The 15,858-nt window shown below is 48.8% G+C and overlaps 6 protein-coding genes and 1 non-coding gene across 7 annotated transcripts; 5 read left to right on the top strand and 2 right to left on the bottom strand.

Annotated features, from left to right (window-relative positions):
* Positions 1–261: 261 nt before the first annotated feature.
* Positions 262–2,405, top strand: BO87DRAFT_445522 (MFS general substrate transporter). Its single transcript, XM_025628170.1, has 10 exons — positions 262–606; positions 674–716; positions 769–932; positions 979–1,173; positions 1,226–1,401; positions 1,458–1,535; positions 1,593–1,799; positions 1,856–1,923; positions 1,978–2,073; positions 2,139–2,405. Exons 1-10 carry the CDS (start codon positions 373–375, stop codon positions 2,351–2,353), a joined length of 1,476 nt encoding a protein of 491 aa, XP_025475621.1. The 5' UTR covers positions 262–372; the 3' UTR covers positions 2,354–2,405.
* Positions 2,406–2,724: 319 nt separating this feature from the next.
* Positions 2,725–5,419, top strand: BO87DRAFT_445514 (glucosamine--fructose-6-phosphate aminotransferase; the record flags this gene model as incomplete). The annotated part of the gene is made up of 5 exons (XM_025628169.1): positions 2,725–2,740; positions 3,127–3,201; positions 3,259–3,490; positions 3,550–4,967; positions 5,031–5,419. The coding sequence occupies 5 exons, from the start codon at positions 2,725–2,727 to the stop codon at positions 5,411–5,413; spliced, it is 2,124 nt and encodes a 707-aa protein (XP_025475620.1). The 3' UTR covers positions 5,414–5,419.
* A 232-nt stretch (positions 5,420–5,651) lies between these two features.
* Positions 5,652–7,306, bottom strand: BO87DRAFT_343179 (putative histidine acid phosphatase). The gene is made up of 2 exons (XM_025620767.1): positions 6,568–7,306; positions 5,652–6,507 (listed from the first exon to the last, which is right to left on the bottom strand). Exons 1-2 carry the CDS (start codon positions 7,165–7,167, stop codon positions 5,785–5,787), a joined length of 1,323 nt encoding a protein of 440 aa, XP_025475619.1. The 5' UTR covers positions 7,168–7,306; the 3' UTR covers positions 5,652–5,784.
* An 881-nt stretch (positions 7,307–8,187) lies between these two features.
* BO87DRAFT_t232 lies at positions 8,188–8,271 on the top strand. The gene has a single exon. It is a non-coding gene; the product is annotated as a tRNA-Gln (tRNA).
* Positions 8,272–8,715: 444 nt separating this feature from the next.
* On the top strand, positions 8,716–9,962 carry BO87DRAFT_343175 (sulfurtransferase). Its single transcript, XM_025620766.1, has 2 exons — positions 8,716–8,981; positions 9,049–9,962. Exons 1-2 carry the CDS (start codon positions 8,827–8,829, stop codon positions 9,812–9,814), a joined length of 921 nt encoding a protein of 306 aa, XP_025475618.1. The 5' UTR covers positions 8,716–8,826; the 3' UTR covers positions 9,815–9,962.
* A 156-nt stretch (positions 9,963–10,118) lies between these two features.
* BO87DRAFT_429813 (uncharacterized protein) lies at positions 10,119–12,464 on the bottom strand (the record flags this gene model as incomplete). Its single annotated transcript, XM_025627512.1, has 5 exons — positions 10,119–10,692; positions 10,738–11,085; positions 11,133–11,464; positions 11,506–12,018; positions 12,084–12,464. 5 exons carry the CDS (start codon positions 12,462–12,464, stop codon positions 10,119–10,121), a joined length of 2,148 nt encoding a protein of 715 aa, XP_025475617.1.
* Positions 12,465–13,939: 1,475 nt separating this feature from the next.
* Positions 13,940–15,821, top strand: BO87DRAFT_445509 (MFS general substrate transporter; the record flags this gene model as incomplete). The annotated part of the gene is made up of 9 exons (XM_025628168.1): positions 13,940–14,189; positions 14,235–14,350; positions 14,396–14,462; positions 14,512–14,651; positions 14,696–14,969; positions 15,017–15,117; positions 15,172–15,361; positions 15,415–15,528; positions 15,589–15,821. 9 exons carry the CDS (start codon positions 13,940–13,942, stop codon positions 15,819–15,821), a joined length of 1,485 nt encoding a protein of 494 aa, XP_025475616.1.
* Between the last annotated feature and the right edge of the window lie 37 nt (positions 15,822–15,858).

Here is a 15,858-nt window from a genome sequence, read left to right as displayed (position 1 = left end):
TTTGCCCTGGCCCTCAGACCCTTCAGTCCGGAAAATCATCGGATATGCACTGGATATGGCAGGTTGTTTGCTCCCGCTGCCAAGTGCGTCAACCCCGCCTGAGATATCCGAAGAGAACCCCGTCCTCGAACCCGGTTGGCTGTTCACCACCCCACGGGGTAGCTTGGTGCAGAATTAGCCCAAGCTCCAGAATCCGCCAGCATTTAAGGACAAGCTGGAATACCCACAACCGCTCTCTTCGCTTCCATTGCTCTCGTCTGGCAAACATCCTCGCCGCTGCACATCTCAATTCACTACTTCCCGTTTCATCTACCAATTGCCTTCTATGGATAATGTCAAGAATTCAGGGCCGAACACATCGAATGCCCCGAAATGGGGGACACATTAAAGGGCTCGGGCACTGTTACTGTGCCAACATCGTTGCAAGATCTGACTTCAGAAGAGATACAGCGACGGGAGGCAAAGCTAGTTAGGAAGATTGATATCAGGCTGCTCATCATGATGTTGATTATGTACATCTTGAACTATCTGGATCGCAACAACATTGCAGCAGCAAAACTGGCTGGTTTGCAAGCGGACCTAAACCTTAGAGGTGACCAATACCAGGTATGATAGTCAACAAGTTATGAAGAATAATTATTTACAAGGCATGCGAGGAATTAACGCGCCGCAGGTGTGTGTTAGTATCCTGTTCGTCGGGTATCTTCTTATGCAGGGTCAGTACTAGTGTTCTGTTCCATTTGTGGCCAGGCCAACTAATTGGCGCAGTTCCTTCGAACCTGATACTCAACAAGCTCGGAAAGCCTTCAATATATCTACCTGGTTGTATGGTAGCGTGGGGTGTCATTTCGTGTTGCACTGCGGCCACCCATAATTTTGCTGGCTTGATTGTTGTTCGATTTCTACTCGGATTCGTCGAAGCTGCATACTTTGTGAGAATCCCTCTACTTGCTTTCTAGATATCTGCTAACGTTCTAGCCCGGATGTTTATATCTTCTATCAGCCTGGTATACCAGGAAAGAGTTGGGGAAACGGACTGCGTTGCTATACGCAGGTTCATTGATCTCGGGTGCATTCTCCGGTCTGATAGCCGCCGGTATTACGAGCGGCTTGAACGGCGCACGAGGCATCGCTGCATGGAGGTGGCTTTTTATTATTGAGGGAGCGCTAACTGTAAACACCATTTCTCTGAGTTTTGTAAACCAATTTATACTGACCATCCTAGATCTTCGCGGCTTTGATCGCATTTTTCATTGTTCCCGATCTACCCCGAACCACTTCGTGGCTAACGGATGACGAGAAAGTCCTTGCGGCATGGAGACTAGAAAAGGACATTGGCGAAGATGACTGGGTGGATAATGAACATCAGAGCATGACCAAGGGTGCAAAGCTCGCCGTCACGTAAGCACTTCAATCTTCCATTCGCTTTGGTCACCAAGCTCATCATCACACAACAGGGACATAAAGACTTGGCTAATGCTAGGCATCATCTACGGCTGCACGTCTGCCGGATGCGTAACAACCTTCTTTCCCAGGTATGAGCTATATCCTGTTTCTCCGGCGGTCTACAGGTACTTATTGTTATCATCTAGCGTGATGGCCGGACTTGGCCGAAACAACATTGATACCTTGCTTCTGACTACACCTCCATATCTGATCGCTACCCTTGTTGTGTTGGTGCATGCCTGGAATGCAGATCGAACAGGCGAGCGATACCTTCATATAGCACTCCCGCCTGTCGTTGCTATTGTTGCATTCATATTAGCTATGGCAGGCAACAACTTCGCCGCTCGATATGTGTGAGTCTCAATCAATATGTCCTCCCGATCGAGATGACTAACACAAGATGGTCTAGGGCAATGTGTATAATGCTTGGTGGCATTTACGCAGGTTACGTGGTGTCTTTGGGATATATTTCAAACAGTAAGCATCGATGGTGCAGGCTCAGAGACTAGTTACATTCACTGACGATCGCAGTCCTCCCGCGCCCAGCCACAAAACGGGCCGCTGCCTTGGCCTTCATCAATTGTCTCAGTAATGTCTGCCAGATCTATATGCCATATCTTTACCCTGGTACGTTCAAAACCTCCATTATCTCCAGTCACATATAATCTGCTAACCTTCATTGGGATTGATAGACTCCGCCTCTCCTCGTTATATCGCCGCCTTCAGTGTCAATATCGCTTTGCTTGCGATGACAATCGTAATTGCCACCATCCTTCGCATTCATTTGGGTAGATTGAATAAACAGCTCGATGAATTAGAAGGTGTTGATCTCGCGCGGGCTCGTGAGAATGAAGAACACGGCTTGCCTGGCCGGGCAGTGGCAGAGGGATTCCGGTTCTTGCTCTAGTGCTCGGAGGACTTTGCACTATTACCATTAATTGGGTCTTAGGACCTATTCTCCATGTTATGCACTATAGGTTGTTCATTGTGTTACATGCCCTACAAGAGGCCATTTATGGGCGCCTCAACACCCAGACAATCTCGTTTTTTTTATCCCGACTATCAGATCCTGAACTATGGCGACGATGCGGCAAATCTTTCGGATGGGCATAGTCTTGTAACTGATAAATATTGTACTCCCCACCATCCGCACCATACCTTTAGTAAGGCTAAAAATAATACTAACCAAGCTAAATAGGGCCTCGTATAGAACGGTCTAGCGTATGTATGTATAGAAGGTACACCCCACACAGACTTAGTCTTCAATAACTACGTAGTATGCTGGGGACACATTGTTAGTACTAAAATTAGGCCGGAGTCCGACGGTGGTACTAAAGTGCCCCACTGCTCAGCTGCCAACCTTATCGAGCGCTATCTTTAGTATACACAGCATGTAGAGCCGCCGAATGCTACTATTTTAACACTACGTGGCAGATAAGCAGCAGATTGCGCTCGAGGGATCAACGGCAGGGGAAGTGTATAAGACGACTACCTGTACTGTCTCTCAATCGCATTGCTTGCACATTATTACCCCTCAGTCTGTCTCTTTTAAGTTGCACGCTTATTTAGCTGTTCTATCTTCCCTTTAGTACCTACTCCTCTTTCTCATCAAACACGGGGCAGCATGTGGTGAGTGAACATGTTCCAAATCGTGGTACTGTTGCATCGCCACTGACAAAGTTTGTGGAATTTTCGGCTACGTGAATTATCTCGTAGAGAAGAATCGGAAGGAGATTCTCGACACCCTCCTGAATGGTACAACAGATACCTTCAGCCCGCATTTGATCCAATTCCTACTAACCATGATCACAGGCCTTTCACGTCTAGATTACCGTGGCTACGACTCGGCCGGACTTGCAATCGACGGTAACAAGAAGAAGGAGGTTTTCATCTATAAGGAAGTTGGGAAGGTCGCAGGGCTGAGAAAGCTCATTGCGGAGGAGAAGCCCGATCCCATCAGGACCTCTGAATCGCATGCGGGTATTGCACATACTCGTTGGGCGACTCACGGATCGCCGTCGCGAACCAACTGCCATCCCCATAGGTATACATTCGGCTCTGGGAACGTCCACTGCCAGGCCGTATGATTGACGTTTTACGTAGGTCCGATCCTACCTCAGAGTTTGTCGTGGTCCACAACGGCATCACGACAAATTACAAGGAGCTGAGGGGACTCCTCGCGAGCAAAGGCTTCAAGTTCGAGACCGATACCGATACCGAAGCCATTGCCAAGTTGGCCAAATACATTTACGATGAGGATCCCACAATCGAGTTTACTACCCTCACCAAGGCCGTTATCCAGGAGCTTGAGGGCGCATTCGGTCTGCTCATCAAATCCGTTCACTATCCTCATGAAATTATCGCCGCCCGTAAGGGCTCCCCGTTGGTTGTTGGGATTCGGACGCAGGGCAAGATGAAGGTCGATTTTGTTGATGTTGAAACTGCCCATGAAGATGTCATGTCTGCCGAGACTGCACCTCAAAGCCTAGCAGTGGACGAGTCGCGGGGGCTGAGCCAAGGCAGCGCCATTTCTAGTAACTTGCTCACGCCCCCAGACAAAAATCTTCTACATCACTCGCAATCGAGGGCATTTTTGTCAGACGACGGGGTACCTATGCCAGCAGAGTTCTTCCTATCTTCCGATCCTGCTGCTGTCATTGAACACACTAAGAAAGTTCTATATCTTGAAGATGATGACATCGCTCACATCCACGACGGTCAGCTCAACATTCACCGTATTTCAAAAGATCTTGGCACCTCAAATGTCCGAGCTATCCAAACTATTGAATTTGAACTTCAGGAAATGATGAAAGGCAACTTCGACTACTTCATGCAGAAAGAAATATACGAACAACCAGAGTCCATCGTCAATGCGATGCGCGGTCGCCTCAACGTGGAGAAAAGGACCGTTACCCTCGGAGGTCTGCGACAGTATCTCTCAACCATCAGACGATCACGCAGAATTATCTTCATCGCATGTGGTACCTCGTATCACTCATGCGTTGCAGTCCGCGGTATCTTCGAAGAATTAACCGAGACACCCATTGCAGTTGAGCTGGCCTCTGATTTTCTAGACAGACAAGCCCCCGTATTTCGCGATGATACATGCGTTTTTGTCTCCCAATCAGGTGAAACGGCAGACTCGCTCATGGTGCTGCGGTACTGCCTTAGTCGCGGTGCTCTAACTGTTGGTATTGTGAACGTCGTTGGGTCCTCAATCTCCCTCTTAACTCACTGCGGTGTCCACATCAACGCTGGCCCTGAGATTGGAGTCGCATCAACCAAAGCCTACACTTCCCAATTCGTCTGCATGGTTGTGTTTGCCTTGGCACTTAGTGAAGATCGCACAAGCAAGCGTCAGCAAAGTATCGATATCATGGAGGGACTTGCCAACATTTCCGACCAGATCAAAGAGGTATTAAAGCTTGATGAAAAAATCAAGGAACTATGTATGAAGTTCAAGGACCAGAAGAGTTTGCTACTTCTCAGTCGTGGTAATCAGCATGCCACTGCTCTTGAAGGTCAGTCTAACTCCCCACTCTCTCCTCGAATAAGTACCTAAACACTAATAACGATCTTTCCAGGGGCCCTCAAAATCAAAGAAATCTCCTACCTCCACTGCGAAGCCGTTCTTTCCGGCGAGCTCAAGCACGGTGTCCTAGCTCTAGTCGACGAACCACTACCGCTCGTTATGATACTGACCCGCGACGACAATTTCTCCAAGTCGCTAAATGCCTATAACCAGGTCGTTGCGCGGAACGGTCGCCCCATCGTTATCTGTAATACTGGTGACCCCGAGTTCCCTAGTGACAAGACCGATAGGATTGATATCCCTCGCACTGTGGATGCTCTGCAGGGTCTGCTGAATGTAATCCCTCTGCAGTTCATGGCTTATTGGCTTGCTGTTGCTGAAGGACCAAATGTTGATTTTCCGAGGAATTTGGCCAAGTCTGTCACTGTTGACTAGGGGGCGTAGCACTAGAGTACATGGGAAGGAGGGGGATAGGGGGGGATTTTGTGAGGAGCGAATCCGGAGGAGGGAGAAATATAGTGTTTGATCTGACTTTTTCTTGTATAGCAGCTTCTCTTAGAGTCGGATATTTTCCTTTATATTAATCAATATCATACTATAAGCTATTTGTGAAACCGAAATACTACTCGAGTCATTGTTATGCGGGATGATACCTTGAAGAACATCTACCAGCCAGTTTATTTGTGTTCTCCTGTGTTGGAAAGGTGTCTAGAGAGGCATGTGTTTCCACTGATGAGCGTCGTTCATATACCGCGTCCCAGGCATTAATAACCAATCTAAGTACCGGCGTACCACCACCACTACTACTAATTATAGATATCCAAAGTCTCCAAAGCAGAGGAATTCCCACACATCCTGCCAAAATCCCCAAATCTCTTCTCTTTCCCGCTAATAAATTCCGCAAACGTTTCCGCGCTACAGCTCTCCCCAGGCCCATCCCGACATCCGATCAGCGGCTTAACAGCCTCATTGACCAACACCCGAAAATACACACCCTCGTCAAATCCATTTTGAGTACCACTGCACTCCATCCGCTCGATTCCAATATTTCCCAAGAATGGCAAGATGTTACCACTCTTCCAGGCACGATCGTAATTCACCTCATTCGTCGGCATAGTGGCATTCACATTATCCGCGCCCGAATAAGCACTGTTGTTGAACAAGCCCAGTGCTGTGACAATGGTTGGCGGCACCTCGCGGTGTGTGAAGGAGACGTAGATGTCTTGCTCGCTGGTCTCTGCGGAGAGGAGGTTGTAGCTGGCGTTGACCCAGGGGAAGCCAATTACTGGCGACACGGGACGGCCGTAGCCCGTGTTGTGGAAGTACATGATGTCGTTGGCGTACTCGAAGGAGAGCCATTCGTTGTTGGTGAAGAGCGAGGATGCGCAGAATGGTGAGGAGCCTCGAATCACAGTCTCGTAGCCGCAGAGCTCAAACATGGCGGTTACATCGGAGGAAGTGAAGTTGAATTTTGGGGCGAGGGCGTTAAGTCGCTTGATTATGGGGCCTGTGTAGGTTTCGATAAATTCCTAGGATACTGTTAGTTAAGTTTGCTGGGTGGAATAAGGGCGATGCGACTATAGGCGTACATCTTCATAGGTGCTGCCATAGCTGGAGCTGTATGCTGGGCAGGATTTGTAAGGTGTCAAGGAGTCCGCGCCGGTCGTGTCACTCTGTGCGACGCTGACAAGATCGACGTGCGTTTTGTTGTTGGTGTAGCCGGTTATGAAGCCCTGGGCAGATTTGGTAGTCCGCTCGGCAGTTGCGGCCCAAACTTTTTCGGTGTGCAAGTCAGGGTATCGCTGGCGGAACTTAACGCCCAGGGTTGTTGCCTCTTGGAGTCCGACACGAGTCAGCTTTTCGAGGTGGTCCTCGGTGATGGGCGCGGTCCAATTGGCGAGGAAGGCGAGCGAGTCGGTGTTTGTCCAGCTTTGTGTTGTGTTGCGCAGCTTCTCGACGAACGGCTCGATGTAGGTCTCGTAGTCGAAGTCGTTGGCGTAGATGGCAGCATGACGGACGAGATAAGCAGCGCGTGTGACGTTGCAGCCAGCGGAGGGAGCTGGATTAATCTGGGGATCATGAGAGCTGAAGTAAGGAGCGATACCGGCAAGATGGTGAAGAGGATTGAACTGGTAGGATGCCGTTGTGCTGGATAAAGTGGCAACAACGAGACTTGTAAGGAACCTCATGATGAAAGACCGGTATGAAGCCCCGGGGCTGCAACTGTCAATTGGGCCTGGATGGTAGTGACAGGTGTTGGATTGATATAAACATCGTGACTAGGAGGGAATCCACGGTAAGATATATCCGCCTGCTGCGAGATCATTCAGATCCTGGATGTGCATGATTACATCACTAGCTTCTAGGCCGGGTCCTTGGCTTTATGCAAGCTAAACACCGTATGATGCAGATTGTTGTAGCTCAAGGACAGTGGAGCTGACTGTACTGGTAGAATGGGGGCTGCTTAATCCTGGTAAATACGTCATTAAAGCCATCGACCGGGCGGTTTAGGGCCATTTGTTGGCGTGAGTGGAGTGCGGCTGGATGTGGATACTCCAGGGACCAGGCACAATAGCCTTAAGGGCATCTTACCCAGGTAAACAAACATCCAAGATACACTCAAATGCAAGGTAAACGGGCTTGAATAGAACAAAATTACGGGGAGTGCATTCTTTTGCATAACCAAGCAAGCCAATAAAGCTAGATTCCGTCATGTGCGAGTTAACCCACCATCTGGCCCCAAGATTGCGCGAATCGACGGCGCTAACTGCCTATCCCAAACAGTCAAGGATTGCCGCTCTCAGCTGTGCTGTTGGGCCCGAAGGAATGCCGTCATCACAGTGTTTTTTCCAGGCACAACCAAATACATTCATTATTAGTCCACATAGAGCCTATACAGGATCAAAGCCATAACCACCACAATTTTATTTGCCTTCTCAGTGTAATTTTTGGACAGATCATCAGTTTAGAGGGCACCTGGAGGTATTGAGCTTTCCGGAATGTCGACAAGAAATAATTAAATGTTGTCTTGGCAGAGCAAAGATTCTCTCGAAGCATGGGCATAGCCTTGTGGATATAGTACGTAGATGTGGTTGTTCATCACAACTGGTGTGGATAATTGTTTTGGTGAATTCCAGGGCAGTTGCAATTCGCTTCGCAAACAAATGGCATTTATATACCATCAGCAAATTCACTTTTCACAAGCATCTGGTTGTGTAGTGTAGGGGTTATCACTCCGGATTTTGAATCTTACCAGATTTCCGGCAACCCCGGTTCGATCCCGGGCACGACCTTTCTTTTTTCCTTTTTTCCCCCTACCTCGCTTCACTCCTGACATTTGGCTCTCTTGCAATTTATTTTTCTCCAATTCTTTATCTTCATTGTGACTTGGGTATATACATATATTTATTTGACTGGTAGCTTTCGCAACAAGTATGACAGTAATGGTAGCCGTATGATCGAGTCGTCCGTCTTCGTTTTCAAAAATATATATCCGTGTGAATAGTATTTGTACTAGTACTAGGTCAAGTGCTCAGGTCATTGGTAACGCAAAACAAGGGAAACCTGGTGCTAATACAACTTGTTTCACTGAAACTACTCCTGTCAGCACCTTTATATCTAACGTAAGTCAATACACTGTTAATATATTGTAGTATTGCCTCATCAGCTCATACCTCGCACTCTTTCTTTTGCTATCCCGACCGGAAGGGGCGGAGTCGGTACCTTAGTGCATAGCTGACAAATACGCACAACTGCATAATCTATGCCTAAGTTGGTATCCCGATAACGGCAATCCCCCTCATGTCTCCCCTCATCCATCACCATCTACAACTATCGGAGTTTGAACAATGAACCCCTTCCAATCTCCTCTCATATCTCCAGCCGAATACTATCACAATGCGGCAGTATGCAAGGACACCAAGCATAGGCGGATTGTCCCCTTAGCAGCCTACCGTCCCACGCTCCACTCGTCCTTCGAATCCTTCCACCTTCCAGGCTCAAAGTACTCCATCTCCCCGCTCCTTATATACCCCGCCACCACATACTGATAGATATATATTGCCAATTAGGTTCTTCAACCTCGACCAAATTCGCGACACTACCTCTCCCTACCCTTCCATGTTTCCCTCACCTTCCCTCTTCGCTGCTGCAATGACTGCCCTCGGTATTCGCAAGGATGATATTCTAGTGATCTACGATGCAGACGAGATAGGCACGTACCATGCCCCGCGACTGGCGTTTATGTGTGAGCTATTTGGGCATAAGGATGTTCACGTCTTGAATAATTTCAGGCAGTATGTGCGGATGCAGCTGCCCGTAGGTTCCGGGTCTGAGGGGATAGAGATCCCAGTAATGGGAACTAGAGGAGAACAAGGTGATGAGTATGTCGTGGAAGAGAGGGATTTCGATACTGGGAGGGTAATATCGTTTGAGGGGGTAAGAGACGTTATTTTTAGGAGGGACCAGGAGAAGGTGAGGATTGTCGATGCGAGGATACCAGGTCGGTTTCAAGGTGTACAGCCGGAAATGAATCCAAATTTGAGGTCCGGACACATTCCTGGAGCGGTCAATGTGCCATTGGCTAGTCTATTGGAAGATGAGACTGGGATGATACTAGCCCCTGAGAAATTGAGGGGTGTCTTGATGGATGCGGGCGCGTTGGCGGAGGAAGATGAGGCAGTGCCGTATATCCTGACGTGCAATTCAGGGGTTACGGCTGCATCACTAGATCTAGCTTTGAGGTTGGTTGGATCGAAGGGATCCAGAAGGGTGTATGATGGTAGCTGGATGGAGTGGACGAGGAGGGTAGGGGATGAATTGATTGAGGTTTCGTAGTGACGGCTGTTTGGTGGATATGGTGGAGGATGTACATGATATAACTCCTTGTATATATGGGACGGCTGTGTTGTACATGAAAGAGCTGGACTCAAATAGACCATTTTAGACTGAAAGCGCACAAGTCAAATCTATGAAAGTGGAAGGTCACATGGTATATTGCTGCCTGAGTCGTATATTCTCATAGCTCGTGTACTGCATCGTATCGTCAAACATAAACCAACATTATTTTACAGTCATCCGTATACAGACCGGTACTTTTCCTCCGCTTCTCATTCTCCCACTCTCTTCATCCTTCCTCGTCTTAATCATCCGTGCTCAGTTTCTCGAAATCTCGTATCAAGCTCTCGAGGCCTTTTCCCTGGAAGTTTTTGTCGTGGTCCAGCGCAAGTGTCTGACTGGGATGGTGTTGCACCACGTAGTTGGCGGCCAGCGCGTTTACCTCGTTCTGATTCCACACCTTCTCGTTGAATTCCCTCAATATCGACACTGCTTCGACGGGGATTAACGTCTCGTCCTTGCTTCGGAGTACTAGCTGGATGGTCCGCAAAAATGGTCGACAGACCCTCCAAACCAGGCCCATATGCCAGAGACCAGAGACACAGCTGACCAACACTTCGCGCCACTTTGACGACTCCAAGTGCGAGGCTGCGTGTACACCTGCCACCATAAAGTAGTGAACCATCATTACTGGGATGGATTTCCAGCCATGGGACACCCGATAGAGCAATATTAATGTCGCAACCGAGTCCATCGCTTCGCTTAGTACTCTCTGTGGATCAAATTTAGTGGATTGTATCAGCTCTTCTGTCAGTCCGGTGCTACTACGGGTCACGAAAATCCCGCAGAGGTTGACTGTTGTGATGTGGTAATACATGCTTCTTTTGTTAGCATAGAGCCGTGACTGCGTTCGGACCACTCACTGAAAACACAGATTGTGGGGAGTCCTATTCCGCTGCACCCTAAGGACAGCAGGAAGATTCCTCTCGAGGCTTAGAAGTCTCTGGTACAGTACAGCACCCTGCTGCCATCCAGACAGATCTATTTGTCCACTGAGCTGCCGCTGCAAATCCGCCACATCATTAATAATAACAAATAGGTCCCGTCTACTCCATAGGCCCGTATGGAAGAAGGGCTTGTAAACAGGATAAGTGAATGGGTATGGTGACCACTGTTGATTGACATCCGCCGCCGTTGCCTCTGCTTCAGATAAAAAAAGCTCTGACGGCCCCGGCCATACCGACGGTATCCTTGCCAATTGCAAAGACAGACTATTGAATTAGTGGCTGCCTTGCATATTTATTCTTTAGGGACTTACGTTTGCACCTCGTAGACCGCACTAGCTATGAGTTTATGAGCTCGCCTAATGCGAGCTGCCTCTGCTGGATTGGTTTGGCCTGTCTCAGGCGACGAGGTATGCAAGCCCAGCTGCAACCCCATTTGTGCGCCATACCGAATATACTGAACACCAATCTTGTCTTTACCAGAAGCACAGAAGAATAACCCTAATAGAAGGGCTGCCTGCATGGTGGGAAGAGAGATATTCATCTTATCGTACTTCCACAGGCGTTCCACCTCCCGCAGAAGTCGTCTGGCGGTAGACATCTCCATGCGCCGGTCCCATGGCTTTTCAAAGTCGTATGAAAAGTGCTAGTCCGTCAGCGAGGTCATAAAGAGAATGGGATACGTACACACGCATAAAAGAGAATAGTATGGACTAAGAGTGACGAGCAAAAGTGTGTCCCTCCACGCTGGAAATCACCCAGGAATGACACCGGGTCAACGATATGCCATGTTGGGTTATCCCAAACGAAGAAGAAAGAAAAGAGATGCGAAGTGGCCGCGTTATCAACAATTGCCGTCCAGCGTTCTGCAGCATTCACGCTGTACGGGGGTATTCGGTTCACCAGCTCCGGTTTTCCCGAGAGCCGTGTCAGCCAAGACCTCTGCATCCTCTCCAGGGTCATACCCGGGGATTGTGATGACATCTGCCGACTCAGTAGACTGGCTGCCTCGTGCACCGAGGAACTCCTGCGGATCGTGTCCACTACAGCAGGAAGAATTGCGGGGTCACAATCGTGGACATTCTGATACACATAATGCAGCTCACGAAGTTGGGTTTGGAGAAGCTCCATCGTGCGGTCCAGGTTACCAGACAGCGTTTGCTGGGTAGCTAGCCCTTCCGTTTGCGGTAAAGCCACAACCTACATGACTGGATTAGTAGCTGGTCGTCAGTGACAGGGATCAGTGGTATAATAATGAAGCTCACATATGGACCCTCTCCACTGGTGGAAACTGCAGTGCCGGACGGGCGAAGCGACATAAGTTGCAGCATCCGCTCGTGCCGCTTGATAGCCGCCCGCAACATGTCAAGTTCTCTTTTCTCCTGGGTCCGCTTTTGCTCTGAGTACCTGCATTCGATCCCGAACTTCTCGCACTGGGTGCATGTCGGTTTTCCCCCATTGCATTTGGCCTTGCGCTGCCGACAAGAATCACAAGCACGAGAGGTACGTATCTTCGGGCTAGCCGGTACGATCCTCGATCGATCCCGGGGAATCAGAACCTTCCCGGCGGTTCGCCCGGCAGTCGCGGCCTCTGGTGGGCCAAGACTGGTGGGCTGGCTGGGCGAAGGGACCTTCTGCGCAGACATGGCCTCTGGTGGATAGAAGCTTGAATGAAGCGGGCTCTAGCAATTCGTCATGGTTTCTGGTCAGAATACCGATTGGTTGTGGAATGGTGGCAAACAGATAAAGCGGAGGGGTCTGGATCGAACAAAATCCAAATCCCAGCGCACTGGATTTCGGTCCGCGGTGGGGCTTGCTATCTTATCGCCTACCATCACGAACTGGCGGTCAATGATTTGGGGGCACGGCCCTTAATGCGCTTCTTGACTGGGAGATGACAGGATGACACAAAAACCGTCTCCAGGTAAACCATCAACTGTACTATTCCACTCTCGCCAGTTTTTCTCCTTTGATAGTTCAGAGATAATGGATGTATTTTTATAATGCCGTCAACATGACGGATAGGATTGTCCGTTTCAGAATGTGGAGCTTACGCCATCCGTTGGGATATGCGTATCAAGACTACTGAAATAGGACCTAATAATGAGTCACGAACACGACCAAAGATGCTCACTCATCTATAGACTCACATCGATGTAATCGATGCTTGCCTCTAACTGTCTGTCATCATCACCGACTCCATCGTCTGCTTCCAATAAAGACTTGCATGATGGGAGCCCCCAGTATTCCAACTCCTACCATTTCTGAAGGAGTAAGGCGATCACAACACCTGGGACTACGATGTGCTCATTTCACCTACACACTACAAGGGTGAAATGACCATAGCCAGCCACCCAGCCTCTAATGGTCTCATTTGACACTCCCGATCAGTGTATGCAAGGTCTGATGCAAGGACGATCATTGTCTTACCCTACTGATTGGGACTGGATTATCTAATATGTCATCAATTCCTGCCCATACTAGGCAACACTAATGAACGCCGATCAGTCTCAAATCACAAGGTGCCCACTAATAATTGAGCACTGCCCATTGGCACATGGACAATAATCAGTGTTGAACCGATAAAGTCTCACAGGCACTGAAGTACATCAGATGCTAAACTTCGGATCATAACGGGAATGCGCTCTTTTTCATTGCAGAGATGCATTCAACTCTCGTTGTGAAGATCGCCGATTAGCAAACATTGCTCGCAGATCACAACACTCTATTTGCCTTCTGAGATACCAAAGGAGACGTAACTTGTCTCACTTCTAAATGATGACCATACGCACCCATGCATTATTGCTGCCTTTGCCTTGGGCATATGATCTACTCTTAGCATTTAGGATGGCGGGAACGGACCCATGCATACGAAATATTCAATGCAAAATTGATGCCCGTTGAAGAATCAGCCTATCGCTGGAAGCTTTCTGTGAGGAACGAATGGAATAATGATCTTCTCGCCCACATTCCCTAGCCCCTTACATAGTTCCTCAGCCACACTAATAGACCTGCATCAATCAAAACTGATGGGCTGTCCCATGAGACCTTCAACGGCTCAAAGCCATCAAGGATCCTTCGTGGCTTCACAAGGCAAGCAGCTCAGTTGTCCGACCTCGACATGAGGACCGAGAAACAGTCTAAGCGACGCAATGGAATCCAAACAGTATGCCGCGACATCAATCATGTCGAGGGTAATCTCGACCACATCGACGAGCGAAAGCTCCTGCGCAAGATGGACCTCCGTCTCATGCCGATGCTAACCCTCCTATACCTATTCTCATTCCTCGATCGGGGTAATATCGGAAACGCCAGAATTGAAGGCATGGAGGAAGATCTGCACCTCGGAGGCACACAGTACAACTGGGCACGTAGGTAGAGCCGACCATATTGTTGATAATTATCTGATTGTTTAGTGACCGTCTTTTTTTTCACATACACCGTGTTCGAGCTACCATCGAACCTTATCTTGCAGAAAGTCAGGCCCTCAATATGGATACCGTCACTGATGGTGGCGTGGGGGACGGTGATGGTTCGTTCCCGTTCGCCGAGCTAGTACGACTCTAATTGTCCGTAGACTCTAATGGGTATCGTGACCAACTATCACGGTCTGCTGATAGCGAGGATATTCCTCGGTGCCACAGGTATGATCTCCACCAACCACAAGAAATGATCTATCCTAACATCATGAAGAAGCGGGCATTTACCCCGGGGTGGCCTATTATATCACGATGTGGTACTCTCGTCATGAAGCTCAGTTCCGCCAAGCCTTATGCTTCAGCGCGGCGAGTATTGCAGGTGCCTTTTCGGGGTTACTTGCATTTGCGATCGGTGTAAGTTATGGAACTTTATCTGCTGTGCAATTCTAACAAGTCAGAAAATGAACGGTGTTGGCGGGTACTCCGGCTGGCGTTGGATTTTCATTATCGAAGGGCTCGCCACAGTTGTCGTGGCTGTCATGTCATACTTCTTTCTCTACGATTACCCTAATACGGCATCCTTCCTGACCCGAGACGAACGAGCTTGGATTCTGCGCCGCCTGAGTCTGCAATTCTCCAATAATGGCAATGTGGTCCCCGAGGCTGGTGACTTCAAGTGGAAGTATGTGTGGGATGCGGCCAAGGATTGGCAGGTCTATATGGCCATTCTTAGTATGCTCCTCCCTCAGGCCGGTGAGACCTCTGCTAATCATATCCAGTATACTTCTCCGCCGTCTGTCCGCTATACGGGATCTCGTTCTTCCTACCCACCATAATCCGCGATCTAGGATATACATCATCTACTGCGCAGCTTCTCACAGTAAATGGCCCTGGACATTAACAACCGCAAAATGTATCATGACTGACTGATTAGGTACCCCCGTACATCATAGCTTCCATGGCTGCCATTCTAGCAGCATATTTCGCTGACCGCAATGGCGAGCGCTCACCCCTTCTGCTCTTCCACATCGGTTGCATTGTCGCCGGATTTTTCGTCTGTCTGGCAGGATCGCAAAGATGGGTTCCGGGACTTGTATACTTTGGGGTGTTTCTTGCAATTCTAGGTATGTCCCCATGTGATTCCACATATATTGTCGACCATGCTAATAAGCAAAAGGAATATACCCCGCTATTCCCGCCCTCATAACGTGGCTAAGCAGCAATCTCGCCGCGGAACATAAACGAGCAGCAGGGATGGCGATACACATTGGTATTGGGAACTTTGCAGGAGGTATCTACCCACTTTCCGATTCATGAAGATGTTTAGGAGGAACGTGCTAATAATTATTAGCCATGGCTTCCCATTTCTATCGCACACGCGACTCCCCGCAATATATCATGGGCCATGCGCTGGAACTTGCCTTTGGGATTATGGGCGTGGTGGCGATCGTGATTACAAGGTTTGCATATGTGCGCATCAACCGACAGCGTGTGGATAAATTGGTGGAGCTTCGACCGGAATATTCGGCACAGGAACTTGGTGAGATGGGGGATAAGTCGCCTACATTTAGATATATGCTTTAGACTTGCAGGTCTTCCTATAGAGTGATAGAGTTTATTT

The sequence above is a fragment of the Aspergillus neoniger genome (genome assembly GCF_003184625.1).
Source record: "Aspergillus neoniger CBS 115656 unplaced genomic scaffold BO87scaffold_39, whole genome shotgun sequence".
NCBI classification, from domain to species: Eukaryota; Fungi; Ascomycota; class Eurotiomycetes; order Eurotiales; family Aspergillaceae; genus Aspergillus; species Aspergillus neoniger.
Note: the sequence above shows the minus strand (reverse complement) of the source record. Positions and strands in the feature narration are given on the sequence as shown.